This window comes from Pogoniulus pusillus, chromosome 2, assembly GCF_015220805.1.
Source record: "Pogoniulus pusillus isolate bPogPus1 chromosome 2, bPogPus1.pri, whole genome shotgun sequence".
In the NCBI taxonomy this organism is placed as follows: domain Eukaryota; kingdom Metazoa; phylum Chordata; class Aves; order Piciformes; family Lybiidae; genus Pogoniulus; species Pogoniulus pusillus.
Genome location: NC_087265.1, coordinates 33,545,179 through 33,567,224, shown reverse-complemented (window position 1 = coordinate 33,567,224; position 22,046 = coordinate 33,545,179). Strand labels below are relative to the sequence as shown.

The 22,046-nt window shown below is 43.8% G+C and overlaps 1 protein-coding gene across 14 annotated transcripts in view; it reads left to right on the top strand.

Annotated features, from left to right (window-relative positions):
- The window catches only part of HDAC4 (histone deacetylase 4), a 277,057-nt gene that overhangs the window by 232,575 nt on the left and 22,436 nt on the right, over positions 1-22,046 (top strand). For all 14 annotated transcript variants that reach the window (XM_064159879.1, XM_064159896.1, XM_064159913.1 and 11 more), the window contains 6 exons: positions 2,685-2,805; positions 7,439-7,485; positions 16,911-17,018; positions 17,573-17,628; positions 18,852-18,939; positions 20,086-20,205. In XM_064159879.1, the coding sequence (XP_064015949.1) occupies positions 2,685-2,805; positions 7,439-7,485; positions 16,911-17,018; positions 17,573-17,628; positions 18,852-18,939; positions 20,086-20,205 (540 nt within the window). The remainder of the gene's footprint in view (positions 1-2,684; positions 2,806-7,438; positions 7,486-16,910; positions 17,019-17,572; positions 17,629-18,851; positions 18,940-20,085; positions 20,206-22,046) is intronic.

Genomic DNA, 22,046 nt, shown 5'->3' with positions numbered 1-22,046 from the left:
GTGCAAAAGCTGGCACTGCTCAGCTGGAAGTGCTGATGGCTTTGAATCACTGCTCTGAAAGCCGGCAGCACACAGTAGTGCTTTCTGAGAGACAACAGCTCTCCACAGCAAAAGGCACAGCTTGATCTTCTCTTCAGAACAAGCTTTCCATAGGAAAGTCTTCTCTTTTTAGGAATGAAATTTCTTTCTGCCTCCTTTTTTTCCCCTTTTAAGATGTTTTGTTGGATTTGTTTTGGTTCTCATTAGAAATTTTGCTTCTCCAGGAGCACAGAAGTCTTCAAAAGGCAGCTGATTTCAACAGAGCCAGGGTGAAGGCTGTGCAGGAGGTGCATGCAATGCTGCACAGACTGCACAATGGGATGCTTGTTGCTGAGGCTCATATCTTGGGTGACCCTCTACAAGAGGCTTGCAAAGCCTTGCAGTATCTTGCCATTAACTGTTTATGTTCTGGTATTACTATTGCAAAAGGAAATAGTCCTGTAATTCCTTCCGCAGGAAATAATCCCCTCAAACATGACAGTTCCTTTTGAATTGAAGGATCACAGTATGTTAGGGGTTGGAAGGGACCCAAGGAGGTCATTGAGGCCAATCCCCCTATCAGAGCAGGACCTCACAATCTAGCACATATCACAGAGGAATGCGTCCAGACAGGCCTTGAAAGTCTCCAGGGAAGGAGACTCCACAACCTCTCTGGGGAGCCTGTTCCGATGCTCTGTCACACTTACAGTAAAGAAGTTCCCCCTTGCGTTGAGGTGGAACCTCTTGTGCTGCAACTTACACCTATTGCTTCTTGTCCTATCCCAGGGAGCAAGTGAGCAGAGCCTGTCCCCCCACCCCTGGCCTGCCCTCAGATATTGATAAACATTTATTAAATCCCCTCTCAGTCTTCTCTTCTCCAGACTAAACAGCCCCAGGTCCCTCAACCTCTCCTCATAAGCCATACCCTCCATCCCTTAATCCAGCCCTCCCCTAGACCCTCTCCAGCAGATCCCTGTCCCTCTTAAACTGGGGAGCCCAAAACTGAACACAGTACTCAAGATGAGGTCTCACAAGGGCAGAGTAGAGGAGAAGGAGAACCTCCCTTGATTTGTTTGATACTCTCTTCTTAATACACCCCAGGATCCCATTGACCTTCTTAGCCACAAGGGCACACTGCTGTCCCATGGACAACTTGTTATCCACCAGCACTCCCAGGTCCCTCTCCACAGGGCTGCTCTCCAGCAGATCACCTCCCAGCCTGTACTGGTGCAGTTTGTTATTCCTTCCCAGATGCAGGACTGTACACTTGTCCTTGTTGAACCTCATTTGGTTCCCCTGTGCCCAGCTCTCCAGTCTGTCCAGGTCTCACTGGATGGCTGCACAGCCTTCAGCTGTATCAATCCTCCCAGTTTGGTGTCGTCAGCAAACTTGCTGAGAGATACTGTCTGCCTGTCTGTCCCCTCATCAGTGTCATTGACGAAGATGTTGAACCCAGCACTGATCTCTGGGGTCTCTACTGGTTACAGCTCTCCAGCTGGACCTAGCACAATTGTAAAGCTAGCACAATTGTTTTAGTCCAAATCACAACAAAAAAATTGTGGTGCAATTCTAAGCTTATTTTTTTTGGAGGAGGAGGGAGCAGTCTGCACGTTTCTGAAGCAAAGCAATTCTCATTTCCAAGTAACTCCTTTCTCCTCTCTCATGGCCACTTTTTGTCTTAGCCCCAACCTCAACTTTTTCTCAACTCACTGCACATTTCCCTGCTAACATTCTGGAGGCAATTGCACGCTCCCAGTTAAAAAGACAAGATGTTTTCAACATTGCTGGGGGCTGGGTTGCCTTCTCTGGTAAACCTGATATCACCCTGGCATGGTCTGCCTGCTGGGAAGCACTCCCTTCTGGGTAAGACACCATGACATGATCCTTGTATGCCCAAGGTTTAGCATCTCCAAGCAGCATTTTGTTCTTGCAAACATATTTTCCGTTATAAATAGGTGATTGCAACAAAGTCCCACAGGTCTGCTGGACCTCTATGACAAAAAGGGAAAGAGTTCTCCAGTCTGTAAAATGTGGAGTTGGGTCCTGCTGACATCCATAACAGCTTTGCTGTGATGTTCAGTGAAGGTAGGGTTTTGACTGGCGTGCATCTGCCATGTGGGTTTCAGTTGGCAACAGTAGCAAGGTGGACATATTTGCTACAGTAGTTCAAGCTCGACCTGCATCATTGTAGGAAAAAACAATTAGTGTGTTTTCCAAGACAAGTTGTAGAGCAGCAAGTGGAATTGTTGAAAGGTTCGGCTTGAGAAGCAGTGCATTTGGAAGAAATGTTTAGGTTAGCTTAAGAATCCTGGTGGGAATATCAGAGGGTTCTTTGGAGGGACACCTTTTCACCAGAGAATCACTTTCTAATGGGTTAGAACTGAATATTCAGTGTTTGGCCAGTGCCTGTGTAATTTTGCACAAGCTCTGTGGTAAGTACTTTTAAAACAACCATAAATAAATCTAAAGATGACTTTATATGTAAAGCTGTCATTTTTGAATAGGGGTTTAAACCAAAGTCTGTCTTACAGCTGATCTTTTGGGAGAAGAACAGTTTTTAGTTTTTGGTCACTGTCTTTATATTTGCTGAGGAAAGAGGAGAGCTCTTCAGTGAGATCTAAGCAGTTCATCGGTGATTTCATCGCTCCTTTTCTTTCCTCTTTCAGTGCATTCGTGGAAGAAAAGCAACCTTAGAAGAGCTACAAACAGTTCACTCAGAAGCTCATACGCTGCTGTATGGCACAAACCCTCTTAACAGACAGAAACTGGACAGCAAGAAACTTCTAGGTAATGTTCCTTTTCTGGCCTCCAGCACTCCTGCTGCTGACCTCAGCCGTGAATCTGCCAAACACATAACAGTAGCAGTATGAAGGGTGAGACATGAGGCTCTCTCCATCCTTAGCCCTAGTTCCCAAGAGGATTCTTCCCACCTCTGTTCAATGGCTGCTCAAGAGCAGTCCAAGCTATACCTCCTTTCTTCAGGTGGTCCCTAAACCTTAGATAGCTGAAACTTCCTTTCCTTGATGTCTTCAAAACCTAAAAGGAGATTTTCCTAAGGAGGAAAGGTAAATCAGAATTATATTTTTTATCCTTGGACTCTCTTCTCTGCATGTTGGAAAGTTATCCGTTGCTAGGTAGGAACTGGATCACCATGCTAAGGACCTGGATCTGTAGCACTAACCAGCTGCACAGACATCAACAAATAGCTGTCAGGTTTGTATGGATAATCTGCAAGAGAGCTGCCTTGCATTTGTTTAATTTGGAGTAAGATTGTTTATCACTTTTACTGGAAACTGGATCTGTCATAAGATAGAGACGTTTTCCCTGGAAAAAGTGTAGGGTGTTAATTGTTCAGATAACCAACACCCCGTTGCAGCCAACCTGCACTGACTTTAGCACCTTCTCTCCGTGGAGGCAGCATCATCTCCCTTTACTCTGTGCCTTTTTGCAGCAGTAGGTGATAGGCTGGAGGGGCAGTTTGGCAAGTTCTCACTTGGGGATCAGCAGAAAAACAGTTCTGGAACCCAGAAGTTGGGAAAGTTTATTTTGGGATTAGCTTGACTTTGGATGATATAAAAAGAGGATTAACTTGATGGCCTGCATGATGTAGCAGTCCAGCAAAAGAGATGGAAAGATTTTGCAACTCTGTATGTACATTAGATCCCCAAAGAGGAAAGCTATTAGCCAGTTGTTTAAATATGCAGTTAGTGCACCATTTATAGCCAACTTACCACCTCTTTAAAATGCAGAGGACTGAAGAGTGGACACCTCTGGCTGAATGATACACAGTTACTATGTCAAGTTTAAAGAATTTATGAAGTCATATCTTTGGTAGTGTGAAGCTCTCACCTTGCTTAAAGCATATCCATCAGTCCAAAGAAATAGCACTTACATCTTCCTTGGTAGATCTGAGAATCAGAAAATCACAGAATGATAGGGGTTGGAAGAGGCCACTGCATCATCTAGTCCAACCTTCCTGCCACAGACAGTTTACCTAGAGCAGAGGGCTTCTCGTTTGCAATTGCACCACTTTCTATTGACTGATTTCCTCTGTAAGTTCTTGAACCATAGTGCTGAAGGTGCATGAATGTGTGTCCTGGCCATATGCTGTGGTGGGATTTAGGCAGTCCTCCAGCACTGTTGACTTCACCAGTCTGGAACAGAGTTAGCACCATGCATCTGCATGGAGGGCCTGAGTGGCCAGTGAGTCACTCTGACACCTCTCTCCATGCAGAGATACACTTGCAAGATAGGTTTTTCGGGTGGACTGTCCTAACACTGGAGTTTTCTGCTCATTCAAATGTCAGATCCTCTTGAGATACTTCTCTGCTCCTTCTCTGACTCTTGGCACAATCTGTAACAATAGTTCCATCAGATACATTTGGAGATACCAACAATTTATTTGGTTATTATTTAATATGGGAATACACAGGTTTTGCTGAACCATTCCTGATGGTTTGTTTAGAGAACCTGAGAGAGGAGGAATTCTTGCCGTGCCTCTGAACACTTCTGTAATTTTGCTCTATGTTCTCTGTGTCTTTAATGGCTCGTTTTATAATGTCTACAGAGATCAAGCTTATTCCTGTAATGAAGAGAAAGAATTTTAATACCTGAGGGTATTCCAGTACAAAATGTTGCTTGCTTGGGTGTAATTTCAAAGAAGATGAAGTTGCCAAAGACCTGCAGTCACAGGCAAAATGTCAAGTTCCCAGGATTTCCAGTAGGCAGGGCTTTCCAGTAGTTCTTAGCTGAGCTTAGACCTTGTTTCCTAAACCCACTTGACACTGTAGCCTTGAGCTGCTAGCCCTGGGGACTCACTGCCGGCTAGCATGACCATCTCTGCCCAGACAGCAGTGGACTGTCCCTTCCTGCTGCTCTGTTGAATGTGGAGCTGTGAATGGGCCACAGCTGATGCTCATGCTGAACACTGAGCTTGGAGGAAGAGCAAACAGCCTCACCATTCAGTGTGGCTATCAGTCATCCCAGAGGGCAGAATAAAATAAGTGGTTAGTTGGACAGCCAGGGCTTCAAAGGGATGGCACTGTGAGCCAAAGTGATGAGAGGTGCGAGCCAGGCTGGCACATCAGTGTAGCACTCAGGGAGTTCTCCTTTAGAAGCAGGGCAGAAAGGGTGATGGCTGGTCCTAAACCCAGTTTAACTTGATGGCTTCCACAGCACTGGAGCTGAGAAAGAGTAACAGCCACTGGTGGGTTGGGAAAACCTCCCTGAAAAACTTCCATGTGCACAGTTGTTTATAGAAGTGAACAAGCCTCTTGGCAGCCTCTTCTTCAGCCATCCTCTCCAGTTGAGAGTTTAAAAAGCTTTTAAATTTACAAAACAGCTTTGTGGAGTTCTTTTAAATATGTTAGAGCATAAATGTATGGCAAGTTTGAAGTCTGAGACCAAAGCTTTGCGGGAGGCTCACATATGCAAATGTGAGTTTGTTAGATGTGAGCATCTTGACATGTGTATAACTCCAGTGGCTGACTCCACGTAGACTCTTTGCCTTTGATATGTCTGTGAGGGAGACAACACATGAGAAATCTCAGCCTTTAAAAAGAGCTTGTAAAGCTGGGGGGTGAAAACACAGGATGTTTCTTTGTAAGCTTCTGCAAATGATAAGGTGGATGCCCCATCATCTGGCAGCTCTTTAGGAGAAAGCGGTAAGAGGTAAATAGTTCAGCTTTTTCAGAACTGTAAGCAGGCATCATTTGGCTTTGCTGATTACTTTTACTTTTGCAGTTGCCCTGCAGCTCCTTTCTTCTGAGTCTTACTCCTCTCTAAAAGAGCCCTCTTCCTTAAATGTGCACTAGAAGAGACTTGTAACAGAAACCCACCACTGATGTCACGTTGCTTTCCTCAAGCATCGCAAAGATTTGCTTTCCCGTGTTTTATCAAGTGGGTTTGAAAGTGGTGGCTTTCAAGGCAGGTTGCATAACTCTGCCCCTGGAAGTGTTGCTACAGCCCTTTAAAAAGTCTGAAAAATGGGGATTCATCTTTTGTTTGACAGAGCAAAGCTTTGGAACCTGTTGAAGAAGTTTAAAAGTTAGGCAAATAAGGCTGCTTTCAAATTTGTGGAGAGCAGTTCTGAATGCTTGCCAAGAAGATAAATATTGAAATAATGGGTGGATTAGCAGTGAAAGATGTGACAGGAGGTCTGAGGCAGGGTGATCTAAGAACTTTCATGTGGATCTAATCAGAGAGCGAATCTCACTGTGCACTCAGATTAATAATACAGATGCATTAACTCCGCTTTCAGTCACAGGGGTAACGTATGCGTCTGCGATGCCTTTGACATCAGCATGGTCCTCAGCAAAGTCTGTCTGCTGTCATGGCTAATTCACACTCTGCTAAGCTCCTACTTAGCTTTTAAAGGAATTTATTCTTTCAGTAGAGATATGACCAGCGCTAGCACTTGGTTTGCTGCGGAAAAAAACCTAAAGTCAGCTTATTTCACCATTAGCTTTCATTAACATTCACAAGGAAATGAATCTCAGGCAATGTATTCCAGCGTCTTCATCTATGTATTTTCTCCTCATTGTTTGCTTGTGGTGTAGAGACACATGCAGAAGTCACGCATACAGAGTAGTGATGGATACGAGACAGCACGTTATTGTTTCAGTGTAAACCTGCAGAATCTTCTTTCTTCACAGAAAGAGCGATTGGCCATTGGAATGGGCTGCCCTTGGAGGTGGTGGAGTCACTATCCCTGGAGGTGGTTAAAAAGAAGCTGGATGAGGCACTTAGTGCCATGGTTTAGTTAATTAGAAGGGTTAGGCAATAGGTTGGACTTGATGATCTTTTCCAACCTGATTAATTCTGTGCTTCTGTGAGTTTTGAATGAAGGATAATTTGCTCAGATGCAAGCCCAGAAAGTGATGTCACAATTCTTAGAGATGCAAAATTAAGCCTACAGGGTTTTTTTCTCCCTATTTTTCTCAAATTCTTAATGTTGGTTTTGCTCTTTCAGTCAAAACACCTTTGTTTTTCCTCCCTTTTTTATGAAGCTCGTGAGCTCCAAAATCTTGTAGTAACAGTGTTACTTTTCAACCATGCTTTTATGATTTCTTATCCTCCTTCAGTTGAAAGGGTTTAAAATGTTCTTCTGAGAAGACCTCCTGAGCAGTTGTTGGTAGCATCTCAATCATTTATAGTCAGCACGACTGTCTGAAGTGCAGGAGAGCACACAAACCTTGCATAAAAATAGGTGTTTTCTAGGAGGCTTTTATATTGGCAAGGCTTTTGAACAAGTCCAAGTGTGTGCCTTGTGTGTAAGCGTTGGTCCTGTGTCTTCTGAACATTGCAAGAAACCCCCAGTTTGTTAGTGTGTTTGCAAAGATTACAGCCTTGCCATAAAATTGGACCAAAATGTGATGAACTTTGACTTCTTGACTTACAGGGTCCTTTTATTTTCTTACAGGTTCTCTAACGTCAATGTTTGTCAGGCTTCCTTGTGGCGGTGTAGGGGTAAGTACTCTCTTTAATGTGTAAATAATGTCCTGTTTGTTCTCCCGCTCCCATTGGTAACAAAAATTGTTGCTTTGCATTCCATCAAGTGGGTAATTGCAACCAGATGTTACCCATAAACAGGGCCTGCCTGGGGTGCAGGGTTAAAGCGACAGCCTCACGTGCCTTTCTTCAAAAGCAGCGTGAAGATTTTTAAGCTGTTTTAGAGAACCAAACTGTGTGTGACATTCATAGGCATGTTTTGTCTCTGGCTTTTAGGATGAGAAACCTCATTTCCCAAGCAATGATGTTTGATGACTTAGAGATTACTACTTTTGAATGCAACCCTTGCATCCCAAAATGCTTTCTACACAGAAATCAAGATGTGCTTTTCATGCCGCTTGTGCTGCGTAGGTGTTTCATCTTCAGTATTTGTACTTCAGAGCTGCCTACCTCCTAGTGCAGGTGGAAAACATCTTTATAATACAGTGATATTGAAGGACAATATTTGGGAAGTTGCTGGAGATAGTAAGTTGCTGCATTAGTTGCTGGAGATAGTAAGTTGCTGCATTACTGTCCTTGGATGCAGTGTCTCACAAGTTTCACGGCATGAGGGAATTGCAGACTTCAGTGTTTGGTATATTTAATTTCTCAAGCTCCAGGACATGCATGGATTCTGGAGATGACTGAAATACTCCTCCGTTCATCATGGAAAAGCTGAATGTTAGTTTTCATCTTTCAAGATTCCCTATAATGAAATCAGTTGTTTGTTTTTTTTCCTGTTTGTTTGTTCCCATAAGGCTGGAAAAAAAATCAACCAAAACCCGAATGCCATTCGCATACCTTCTGTTGAAGGTTTGTGTTGTTGATTTCCTTTGAAGTCTGCAAACTTGGAAGTTTTCCTTTCAAGTCAGACTTTCTGCTCTTAAGTTTCTGTGGAGGGTCACAGCACAGAAAATCTCAGAGAACAGGAAGGGAAAAGAATGAGAAGAGACAATAAAAGGCATTGTGTTTGAAAATTCACAGTGGTAGTTCTTATACATAATTGTAGCTCGTGAGGTTGAATTCAGAGGTCTGGATTCTGTTATGGAAATGAAACAAAATTGTTTTCTTCCTGAGTCTTTGCAAAATCGCTGCTTTGAAAATTATCCCGTCAGAAAAAAAAAAAAAGAGAGAGAGAAGAAAAAAAGAGAGGGAAAAAAAAAAAAAGAGCATTTATTCATCCCACCACTGCTCAGCACTCCTAGAGATATTTTATTTTGTATTGTAAATATGCTGCAGTCTCCTAATTCATGGCAAATTTTTGGCTGGAGTTTAAAAGGTTTGGATTTACTCTGCCCTGCAGTCAGGCATGCCATTCAAAGCAAAAAAAAATTATCATTCGCAAATGAAGACTGAATGGTAACAAGTCCAGACAGTGCCCGAGCCCTTAAAGCCGAGAGCCGGCGGGAAGCGAGCGGCAGGGCGCTGCTGGTATCGCTGCGCTCCCAGTAAAGATAACCTTTCCAGCTCGCTCACTGTTTCCGTTGCCTCCACGCACCCTTGCGTAGTGAATAAAACATTTGCTGATTTTTGTACAGTGTTTTAGCAATCCCAACAGATCGTTTCCATGTTTTCTGCAAAAAGCTTTTTAAACTCAGTACTTTGCAGGTAATCAACGCTGTGATTGATTTTTTTTTATTATTATTGTTATTATTTTTTTGGGGAGGGGTTGAGCTGCTAAAGCATGTCCAGAGAAGGGCAACACAGCTGCTGAAGGGTCTAGAGTAACAAGCCTTATGAGAAGCAGCTGAGGGAACTGGGATTGTTTAGTCTGGAGAAGAGAAGGCTGAGGGAATACCTCATTGCTCTCTACAACTACCTGAAAGGAGATTGTAGTGAGGTGGATGTCGGTGTCTTCTCCCTACTGGTGATAGGACAACAGGAAATGGCCTCAAATCACACCAGAGGAGGTTTAGGTTGGATATTGGGAAAAAAATCTTTCCTGCAAGAGTGGTCAGGCATTGGAACACATTACCCAGGGAGGGTGTAGTCACCATACCTGGATGTGTGCTAGAAACATGGTACTTGGGGAAATGCTTCCATGGTCAGACATTGGAACATGTTACCCAGGGAAGGTGTAGTCACCATACCTGGATGTGTGCTAGAAACGTGGTACTTGGGGAAATGGTGCAGTGGTCAGGCATCAGAACATGTTACCCAGGGAAAGTGTAGTCACCATACCTGGATGTGTGCTAGAAACATGGTACTTGGGGAAATGCTTCCATGGTCAGACATTGGAACATGTTACCCAGGGAAGGTGTAGTCACCATACCTGGATGTGTGCTAGAAACGTGGTACTTGGGGAAATGGTGCAGTGGTCAGGCATCAGAACATGTTACCCAGGGAAAGTGTAGTCACCATACCTGGATGTGTGCTAGAAACATGGTACTTGGGGAAATGCTTCAATGGTTATGGTGGTCTTAGGTTGACAGTTGGACTTGGTGATCTTCGAGACCTTTTCCATCCTTATCAGTTCTATGATTCATTAAAATGGCTTGGTTTTCTTTCTCCAGTTAGCTTCAAGATAAAGGGCCAGCTATTTGTGTACTTCTGCTACTTTTGTGGCTGGTGCAGGGAAACAACAATCTTCACTGCTTTGGGGATGTATTTCTAATTAACATATGGACCCCAACCATGTATTTGTAGGGAAGATTTGCTATAATGTATTGAGTACATTGCACTTATGTGTGCCCTGGGTGGGTTTAAGCATACACCACCTCCTTTGAGGTAGGAGAGACATAATGATCTCACAAAATCCTTTCAGTCCCATTTTCTACTGTCTTTCTAAGTGTGAGGTTTGTCAGGAAAATTGATTTAGCAGCATGGTGTGCTTATTGAAGAAGTAGAGAGAAAACTGTAGTCTTTGTTAGTATGCCAGTTCTGTGAGACAAGTTGCTCTTGATTTGATTTGCCATGGGAAACAGTTGGAAGAAGCCCTATGGTGGGACCTTAGCTGGGACCAGAGAGCACACCTTTCAGTAACCAATGAAAACCAAAATAGTTTTTGCATCAGAGAGGATGACAAGACATTTTTGACTGGGATGTAGGGTTTTCTGTTTTGTTTTATTGGGTTTTGGGGTTTTGTTTGGTTGGTTTGGTTTCTCTTTTTGTTTAGGAAATTAGAAAAAAACAATTTCTGAAAATGAGAGGCAAGGGTAAAATGTGAGTTATGAAGGATTTCAGTGTGAGAGAAGGTGAAATGTAAATCTGAGAAGTTTCAGCATGTGAATGCTGCTGGGTGGTAGAGTGCATAGGTAATGAAATCATTTCAATTTGTTCTAGTTAAGAGACCTTGAGGAGTGGGTTTCTGATGCTGGTTGTGAGGCTGTTTTCAGGCTGCAGTGTGGCCACAGAACTTCTTTGAGTGATGGGGATTATTCAAGATTGCCAGGTTGGCAGAACATTACTCACTGCTGAGCAGTAGTCAGACTCTGTTTTATCTTTTCCTTACAAAACGAGAAGGTTGTGGAGGGCTAGCCCTGATATTTCAGGAAGCTTGTATAGGCTCTAGCATAATGGTAAAGCAGTATCAGGTGATGTGATGGTCAGAACATCTGCAGGACATACTTTTGGCTACCAATGGTTTGTAGCCCAGTTGTGAAGGAGGAGGCATTCATTTCAACAGAGGTTTCATTTTCCCTGACTTTGTCTCTTAATGATAAGTGCAGTCCAGGGGCTGCTTCATGGATGTTTGCATTCAGCTTTTGAGCTGGCTGATTGCTTTATAAAGATGATTTTCCCTGGAGATCTTGATATTGGTCTGCCAAATACCATCCATGGGCAAGCAGGAAGCTGTAAAGAGAAAAGGAAAGAAGAAAAAAAAGTTGGGGGAAAAAAGGTTTTAAAAATAGTAGAACAAGATGGGTCTGGTCCTCTTTTGGGTTTGTTGCTGGCTAGAAGATAGGAAATAGTGATCAGAACTACAGTCCCCAAGGAATCTCTGTATTCACTGAAGCATTACAATGTAGAGGATGGGTCATAAGCAATGTCCTTTACTCTATTAAATGTATTTGAGGTTCTCAAAGCAAAAGCTGTCTGCAAAGAAATGCAGATAGTGTCATGATAACAAGAAACTGAACAGTAGCGTAGCACGTTAAATTTAGTGTTGAATGCAAAATAATACTTGGGGGCTGGAGGGGGGGACTGGCCTGGAGCAGGTGAAAGCTGAATAATTGCTGTTTCTTATAACTCGGGAGCTGAGGGTGTCAGACAAAATTATGGGCTGGAAAGCTTGAAACCAAGTCTTTCTTCTGCAAGCAATTAAACAAGGCAGTTCTCTTCCACAGGGAATATTATGTAGATTAAAAGAATAGATGGATCTGAAAGGTGCTGTAAAGCACTTTATGGGAGAGAAGCCCATGAAGAGCTGTTATGTGCTAAGATGAAGAATGAAGTCAGGAGCTTGGACAACCATGAGCTGTTTGTAGCAGCAAGTGAAACAAAGGAAGTTAAAGAGAGTGAAGGATAAGGAAAATGTTTGGAGCAACTAACTTCATCACATAACACCCTTTAGACTCTCTCTTTAAAAACTAAGTTGCAGTATCTTAAAGATACTGTGAGGAAAAGGACAATTTTGTTCCCCAGTGCTTCAAAACTTGTTGATATCCCCTCCCTCCCTGCTCCCCCTCTCCTCCTTAGTTTGTTTTATATGAGGAGGCCTTCACATCGCCCTAGCTGATGCTAACAAAACCTCCTCGCATCTGCAGACATCTGATTGTAGCAGGAAAGGAAAAAAGCACAGAAGCACTTCTATCAGCAGATGTGAGCTCTGATTTAAACACCAGTAATTTATTCCTGCTGATCTTTAGCAGATACTGCAAGTGCAGTATTTTTACTTGGGATGTTACCTTCACTTCTCTGCAGCACACACTCTTGTCCTAATGTATGGCTTACATGCACCAGGGCACTACCTATATCCAGCATAATCAGAAGGAGATTTTTGGACCATCAATGAAATAGTTCCAGCATACTTAACATCCAGACTCTTCCAAACACTCAAAGACTTGATCTTAATGGTACTTAATAACTTCGTTTTCTTTTGTGTAGCATTTTCTTTTCCTGTGCATGTTCTAAAAATATCTCAAGATCAGGGGCTTTCAAAAAACGTTGTCAGTGATTCTGATCTCTTCTAGAATATGTTATGCAATTTTTTGGTTGCAAGGTCTTGATTAGAGCGTATAAAAATCTGTACCTGTGCAGGGAAAGTACATTATCACAGAGCAGAGACAAGGAAAAGGGCTTCAGTGGCATCTAAATGAGAAGAGGCTAATTAACAAGTCTTAGAAGAACAAAACTTGAGAAAGGTTGTTTAATCAGTGCTCTAGAGCAGTAGGAGACATAGTTAGGTAAAGACTACTTGCTGGCAGTGTAGATGGTGTGCATTGCTGTCACCTAAATGCAGTGATGAGCAGCAAGGAGGGAAGAGCAGAACTCCTTTGCTCCTCTTAGTTTTGCAGGGTCTGGAGCTGCAGTACATCTTGTCTCTGTGCTTCTTTTCTTACCTGCATAACTCTTCAGCTACAGAAAAGATTAGAATAATGTGACTTTTTAGAAGACAACTCAATTGATTTTGAAACAGCTGAACATTCTTGTGTAGTAGCATACAAACCTTGTTGTGCACATTAATAAAGACTTCAAGTTCATAAGGAAGGAAAAACTCTTTTGGGTGTCACCTTGAAACACCTCTGACACTCCACATAGAAGGGAGCCTGCACCAAGCTGTTGACTCTTCCTTTTTTTGCATCCCTCCCTCATTTTCTAGTAATGGTGCTTGCTGTGAAGGTTAAGAGCCTGGGTAGATCCTCAGGCTCAAACTCTTTCTCCACCTCTAAAAGAGCCTCCTCCTATGGGTTGTCCTAGCAGAAACTGCATCTTCTTGGTTAGAGAGAGCAAGGCATTGATATTATTCTAATGAATACAAGTGTCCTGACCAGGGCAGGCACTCTTCATCTAACAGCAGCACATGTGGAAGATGTAGTTGTATCCTCTAGCTCTGGAGAAAAAAAGAGACATATACGCAGTTGGATCAACAAAAGGCAAAAATGTGCTTCCTCTCTCTGTAAAGTTCTTCCAGATGGTAAGGCTTGATGTGTTGTCCCAGCAACAACTCCTGTGATGGCAGCTGCATCAAAGAGGTCATAGGCAGGGAAAGCCAAATAGTGTCTCCCCAGCAATGAACTTCAGAATTCAGGAACGATGGAGGGGTCAACAGCAGCAGCTTCAGAGCTGGAGAGCAGTCCAGCTCAGGGACACATTAGTAACACTTTCCACCATGGCAACCTCCCCTCTTCTGCTGCAGAGCGCTGATGACTTCAGTGGGACTGTTCAAACACTTAGTCACACAGATGAATTACTGCCTTGGAGTAGGGCCCAATGGTCTCTAGGCATCATTCCAGTGAAGATGACTGGGTGTTGATTCCTTGTCGTGGAGGTGTTTGTTTGTTGGATGGGGCAGTGGAGAGCTTGCTTGTGATTCTTCTGCTGGAGACCTGAGTGTGAGGACATGGCAACAGTCCTTGAAGTTGGCTTCTAGATCGCAGATGGAATACTTTTTTCTAAGTGCTTAATTTCTGCAGAAGGCAGAACCTTCTCTGTAGAGGCACTCTGTCTTGCCCTCCTTGTTCTCCGTGAAATGCTGCCAACATGAGCCGAGTATTTGGCAGGTATCAAAGGACCTGAACATGGTGGTGATTGGGTCAGGCACTGGTGACTTCTGCATTCTCTATGGGAAAGGCTGGTACAGACAGATGTCTGAGGAGAGTCAAGGGTCTTTTGGTCTCTCAGATAAAGCTGTGCTTAGGACATGTGAATCTTGATTTGTTAATTTAATTTGTTTTTTTCATTTCCCTTCCTGTCATGTATATGGTGAGTGAAGATGGCCCTCTGCAATCCTACATCCGTGGAAGGGGGCTGGTACTTGCTGTGGTCAGGTTGAGAGGGAAGCTCTTAGCTGCTGGTGTCCTGCAGAATTTTCTTTCAAGACTCAGAAAGATGGCTTAGATATGCTCAAAGATTGCTTAGGTATGCTTGAAGAAGGGCTACAAATGCTCAGGCCAGACTGCACAATGCAGCTGTAGCTCATTTGAGCAGTGAAGCCAAGGGCACTGAGGTGATCTGGTCTTAGAAAAAGGCAAGTAGATGTTCCCTGTTGTATATAACATGAGTGTCTCCCACTCACACATGTTGCAGGGAGAAGATCTGAGAATGAAGACTGCTGAATCCCTCAAGGGAACATAGTACTGTCATCCTGATTGCAGATCAGCTTGCCTATCCCATAATAGTATTAGGGGACTGCCCAAAGATGGACCCTGACAGAGTGCTAATGCACTGGTTGGTGGTGAGGAGCAACAGTCTTTTTCTAGCATTCTAAGGGCTTTTGGAGGGACGTGTTGAGATCAGTCTAACCTTCTGCACTTATATGGTACTGACCCAAGACTCCTGGAGGTGACTTCAACATCCTCCTAGCAGATAGTGCCAGAACCTGGGCTGCCCATGGAGGTGGTGGAGTCACCATCCCTGGAGGTGTTCAAGAAAAGACAGGATGAGGCACTTAGTGCTGTGGTCTAGTTGACTGGATAGGGCTGGGGGATAGGTTGGACTGGATGGTCTTATTGGTTGTGGCCGTTTGAGCTTATCCTCTAGCTCAGACATAGGGGAAAGATGAACATTCCAGGGATAGGCCACATAATGGCAACAACAGATAAATTAATGTAATTTCATTGGAGCATCAAGAGCTTAATGTCTAGAAGCACAGCTTGTTCTCCCCCTTCTCCTGCTGGCTTCTGCTGCTTCAGCTTTGCCTATCTTCCCCGGCTGCTGTTTTGGCTGCTGCTGCTTCTGCTGCTTTGCCACTGCTCGACCCCTCCCCCATCTCCCTGAAGGTTATTGTACTGTTTTTTTTTTTCCTTCTCTAGTTATTATCTCTCTTTACATTGTTATACTATAAAAAATACAATTTCATCTTTCCCTGACTTTCAAAAAAGGGTCTGTGTTGTGGTGAGCTTATTTCTCCCTGGGGGAGGGATCTGCCCTTAACCTGGGACATTGTTCTCTTCCAACCTGGTTGATTCTATGATTGATTCTATCACCTGTTCCTGATAACTGCTTTGGGACAATTTCCACTGGCTTTAGTACTGCCATGAAGGAGGTGGATCAATCTCCTCTGTGGTGAATTCCATCTCCCCACAGCTCAGTGAACAGACTGAATGCCAGGCAAAACAAATAAACTCCTCCTTTCCTTCTCTTTTGCCATTGTTTACATAATTAGGTTCAACACAGAGTAATATGTGAAAAATAGCTGCTGATCCTTCATATGGAGAAATGTTGCATTTATCATACCATGTTCCTGGGCAGCCAAGCTGCCTGACATGGGACAGTCCCAGCAATTTAATTTTTGCAGAAGCTGTGACTGGTAAGAAGCAAACAAGTTTGGCTTTCATCGCCATGTGCAAGATGGCTGGGGGTGCAGCAGAGGAGATCCAGAACTTCATCCTCAAAACGCACCCCCTGGGAGCCGTCCTTCCCCTGCTGCTCTCTGCAGAGTCATGGCTGAATGGCAGTAAAAAAGAGAATAGGCATTTCATCACGTCTGCAAACTGATCTTGCCTTCCAGTGGTTGTTGGGATGAATGTGGTAAAAGCCAAAGCCTCCCTTTTTTTGTTTAATTAGGATGTGATCTCGTCTAATAATGACACGGAGAGGTTAGCAGAGTGCCTTGTCTTGCCTTTGGCCTCGTTGCATGTTTTTAGTGGGAAAATAGAGAGTATGGTGATTCTGTCAGGTATTTAGCACTGAAGTGAATGTCTATTCAGCAGCTAAATGGTGAAGGACTGTTTTTAGCTCTGATGAGACAGCATTTATCTTATCTTCCCTAGAGAAGCTGCAGTCGCTGTAACCTGACCCTGGCTGTCCTGGGCAGATGTCTTTTCAAATGTCAATTATTAAACATCCTGTTTTATTTTACAGAATCATTGAATGATTTCCTAAGCCTTTTTGTTACCTCTGCGGTCATTTTCCTCCAGTGATTTAAGAGAAATACTGATACTCTGATGTTGGTAGGAGTATTGGTAGGATACACTTGCAAATTTTCACTGCTTCAGATGTTGAACTCACTCCTCTGTTACAGCACTGACCTTTTGGCATTGCACTGCTGTTGGACACAGTCATCTCTTGAATGTCATTTGGTCAGATAGACGCTCAGTAGTCGTATGGGCACAACAGAGAGATGCCATCCTTTGTGCTGCTAAGATCGGTTCTGCATTTCAATGCATTTTAAATGGCTGTGTTTAAATGTAATGCATAAATATGCATTTAATGCACACAGCTAACTTCTTTATAAAATATGGGTCTGCATTTCCTGGCTGCCTTCATTGCTCCTAAATGTGATTGCTGTGTGTCTCCGTTAGGTTGACAGTGACACAATTTGGAATGAAGTTCACTCATCTGGTGCCGCTCGCCTGGCTGTGGGCTGTGTCATTGAACTCGTTTTCAAAGTAGCCACAGGAGAACTAAAGGTTGGTATGAAAATAACACTTGGCTTTGATATGGGCTCTGTGCAGGACACAGCTCAGGGCTGTGTTGTGCAGGAGGTCCAGTTAGCTTCGTTTTAATGGCACCATCTGGCTTTAGTCATAAAAATCTTTGAGGATATCAGCAAGTGAACAACAGACTCCTGGTGAATGTTCTTATATGCTGATTAAAAGGAAGAAAGAAACCAGAGCAGCAAATGAAATCACTGTTCCAGTGCTATCTGAGGGACTTGTGGTTGTCTTCAGCTGGACCAGCTCTTTGGCTGTTTCAGTGACCTCGCACAGAACTCTTTTTTACCCTGAATGGAAGGAAATGCTGTTTCAGCCAGTTTCCATAAATTCGTGTGGACGTTTTTCCCTCCTCCAAAATGAGGAAGAGCATCATCCACGGCTGTGGTCTCGTGAGAAAAACCACTGAGCACAGCTACATAGTTCCAAAGCAGAATTAGCACTTCTGTCTGCAACCTCTGCATCTGTCTTTGTGCAATAAACCTTACTTTCTCTTTGACTTCTTCGTTTTCTTACTTTTTTGTGTGTAGAATGGATTTGCTGTTGTTCGGCCTCCGGGTCACCATGCAGAAGAGAGCACACCCATGTAAGTATGCAGATGTGCTTTATCAACTTGCTTCAATGTCTGTTGTGTGAACTGCAAATGGAAAGGTAACCTTCTAGGTTGCTACTGCAGCATTTATTGCTTATAGATACGCAAGACAGGTTTTAAAAGATATTCAGAGCTCTTAATGTTTTTCTAGAAGAGGGCAAGATCCTGCTGAGTGGTTTCAGGTGGGTGGGTTTTAGCAAGAACTGGCATTACAATCATGCTCTGGAAAAGCCCTCATGCTTTTAATTGCTTTAATCTTGTGAATTGTTTTAAATTAAACCTTGATGACTTGTCCAATATGAGGAAAGCAAGAGTATGCAACCAGTGGTAGTAATAGCAAACATAACTGTGTCCTGGAGTCAGAAGACTGCATTAGGGCAGTCTCAGTGTGGGAAGGCTGTGCAAAGGAAAAGCTGAATTTGAGCATCTTGCACGTGTTGAGTATAGCAGGGAGTTTGCCCTCAAACTGTTTTCAAATCGGAGTTCCACAAGTAAATCACACTGGCTTTGCACATCTGGCTTAGCAGGTGCTGATGTTTCACATCTAGGGTGCTTCAGCACCCATTGGTGGGAGCTGAATGCTTGCTGTTGAGTTCCCCTTGACCTTCTGTTCTGAGACCTCTCTGAGCATGTCCACACCCTCCCAGCCCATGGCCTGTAGTGCTCCAGCCTTGGGCCGCACAGAGTCACAGACTGGTGGAGGTTGGAAGGGACTTCCAGGGATTGGTTAGTCCAGCCTCCTGGATAGCACAGGATAATGTCTAGTGGGGTTTTGAATGTTTCCAGAGATGGAGACTCCACAACCTGTCTGGGCAACCTGTTCCAGTGCTGTCACCCCCACAGTATAAAACTTTTTCCTTAAGTATATCCTTTAAGCCCTTCCTTTCCTCTTTGCTGTGTCATCTCCCCGTTGTTCCTGTCCCCTTCCTTCACACATAGCACTGGAGGTCCCGTGGGCACCCAGCAGCATCTCATTGCAGTGAGTTTGGGCAAGTGTGAGACATTCTCTGTTTCCAGAGGGGTCAGAGGATACCTGCTTGGCTATTTGGTATCTCAGATTGAGTGTACATGCATCTTGCTGGGAGGGAATAAGAGTGGAAGAAGAAGACATTTCTTCCTACTGTGTTATATCTGGATGATAGATGCATTGGGACCAAGGAAGCATATAGTTAACACCTCTGCTTTTCCTCTTTTCTTCCCTTTCTCATCACCTCCAGGGGTTTCTGCTATTTTAACTCCGTGGCAATTGCTGCCAAGCTGCTCCAGCAAAGGCTGAATGTTAGCAAAATCCTTATAGTGGACTGGGTGAGTAAATGCCACTTCTTAGTCTTTGGGACATTTGGGGAAATTTTTCTGTTTCTTTCTTGCAAGGGCCACCCTGGCTTTGTAAATCAGCAAAATGAATAAGTATCAGCTTTTGAAAGCAAACCTGTAATGCTACGCAAAGATGGGTAACTGCAAACCTTGATGGGTTTGGGTTATTGTTTTCTGAAGGTTTTGACCTTAACTGTTAAGATCCATCCCAACTTTCTTTTCAAGATGTGGGGGGTGGACCAGTTACTGAGAAGGACAGGGTGTCAGAAACAGCTTAACTATTACTCTGGATGGTCTTAGTGTCCTGCCTGTGGACCAGCACAGCCTCTGCTCAGGTGGTCAGGGAATCTAAAGACATCTCTCAGTTGAACACAACAGTAAAATACTCTGCAGGCAGTGCAAAGGAATTGAGAAAGAACTTGTTTGGGGTTTTACTGTGACAATGTATAGATTTAAAAATGTAGCTGATGGATGTGTTATTTTATTTCAGTAGATCTAAAAAATGTATTTATGTGGCTGTAAAGGTATTTGAGTTGCTGAGTATCTGCCAAGAATTTTGATTATATTGCCAGAAATCACCCATGGGCTAGACCCACGAGATAAACTGGGTGAATTTGTCTTTTTCACCTCCTGGATGGGCATCCTTTTCTTCACTTCCTACCAACTACTTTACTCATTCAGGAAGAGGCATTTTGAATGCCTGTCCTGTTACAGACTGCATTTCTGCACTGAGTCACAATGGAAGAGGGGATCCAGGTTAAGGGCCTGAGTCAAACACAACTTTCCTGGGCACTTAATCAGCAGTCGTACCACAGACTGATTAAAGATGCAAAGCTGAGGTAACTAATAGAATCTCTCCTTCCCTCAAGACTGGATGTGAAGCCTGTTCTCAGTTTTGATATGGTATTGTGTTTACCCTCATTTACCTTGTGCGTTACACAAGGAACAAATCCTGAAGGCAGCTGTGTGAAGCAGGTTACTCTCATTGGCAATAAACCACTTCAGCTAGGTCAGAGAAGCAAAGAAAATGAAGCACAACAGCACCCCCCTCCCCCCAACCCCCAAGTTGATGGCTTTAATCAGCATTTTAACTAAGGTACTAACCTCCCTCATGTAATGCAATCTCTGTCCCCAAAGGATGTTCACCATGGGAATGGTACTCAGCAAGCTTTCTACAATGATCCTAGTGTTCTTTATATTTCACTACATCGCTATGATGATGGGAACTTCTTTCCAGGCAGTGGTGCTCCCGACGAGGTAAGAGCATGGATCAGCATAGCATCCATCTATGTCTGATAGGACCTGCTCAGTGCTGTGATCCAGATGCCCTCCACAATTTTGGGGTGCCTCTGCCAGGCAAGTCTTGGAGAGTAGCTCCTGCCACTGCTCCCATGCTCGCACTTGTTAGTGCCCCTTTGGGAACTCATCACTCGGGTTTGTGCTTTTGGTGCCTTCTCGTCCAAGTCCTAACAGCCGTGGGCATTGTTTGTGTCCTGCCTTTCGACCTGGCAGGAAAGCACTTGCCTTGGGTAATGAGCAGAAAATGAGTCAGTGTAATTAAGCTCTTCAACCCTTATGGGACAGCCTGTTCCAGAGGAGCTCATTGCCATCAGTCCATGTACTTCTCAGGATTTCTGCTCATAGGCAGAAGTTGTTTCTTAGATGCAGGAGCAGATTGTCCATGCCTGTGCCACTAGTGCTTGGGTTTCCTGGCACAGCCTTGGACCCCACCCATCTCCCTTTCTTCTGGTCCTGCCAAAGCATCGCTCACTGCCACTGCTATGTTCACACTGCATGGCCCCAACAGTGGGATCTGAACAGTGGTTGCTGATGCTGCTGGACCAAATCCACTGGTTCCTGGTGGTCTCAGAGCCTCCAACACAAGGACTGGGCCAATGAAGTTGGATATCTTTCTTCCTGAATTCTATATGCTCCTATATCCATTGCATCCTTCCTTCCCCCCTAGGTTGGCAGCGAATATAGCTCTTCCAGGTGATTTATCAAAGAGAAATTATATGAAGTATTTAGTTCTGTGTACTCCGAGGCAGTCTGGGTTACAGGCTGAAAACTCAAGTTCTTACTCTGCCAGCTTTACATTTTCCCCATTCAGCAAACATCCATGTTTCCATTTCTAAAGAACCTTACAAGTAATGTGATACTGGCTCATTACCCAGTTTCTGCACTGCTGTTGTCATGGCAGAGCTGCAGCCTTTTGCATCAGGCTTAATTCTGCTTCGCGATACGCAAAGGTCCTGCTAACTTGCGAAGCCTTTTTGCTAACCTTTCTATAATCTGACAATCTGTTTTACAAAGTGTCTAATATTGTAAGGAAACACTAGACTGTACCATCCTCTCCACATTTAACCATTCATAGTAGGTTTTAGATGTGTCATTCCAGACTGGATAAAACAAAGAACGTAAAATAAATTCAGGTAAAGCCACAGATGGATAAATAACCTACCCCGGATGGATGAGCCCCCTGTGTTTTGCTGCCAGCAGTATTTGTACCAATACAATGAGGAATGTGTAATAAAAGCCCTGCAGCTTTATATAACCTGAATTATCTGGCTGTGTATTGTATAACACATTAATTTTCAGGGGTTTTGTTTGTTTGATTGTTTCTTCATACGCAGAGACCTAATTAAAAAACACAAAACACCACAACTCCCCAGCTCTAATTGTAGCTCCTCAGAGCCCTGTGCAGAGCTGCTGATGGTCAGTGGCAGCACATGCTGCCTGGTTCCCTTGCCGTCCCCCAGGCAGCTGTAAGATTCCTGCTTGATGAAGGGGCTGAACAGCGGCTTTTGGGGTTTGATACGGGTGGGATCAACATGATCCTGCATCTTAGCAAATGAATTGCTAGAAACTTCGGGTTTATTTCTGAGCTTTCCTCTTTCTCAGGCATTCTCACTCAGTGCAGATAGGGATGTTTGTGGTTCATCCCTATGTGCACTGACTGAAAGATGGGAATATATTTACGTTTATTACTCATGTGTCCCTGAAGCAGTGAAAATCTCTTCTCTGTGAATCACATTTTTCCCCAGCAGAGGGGGAGCTCACTCTGATTAAAACTGTGGGTTTTTCCCCTAGTTGCAGCT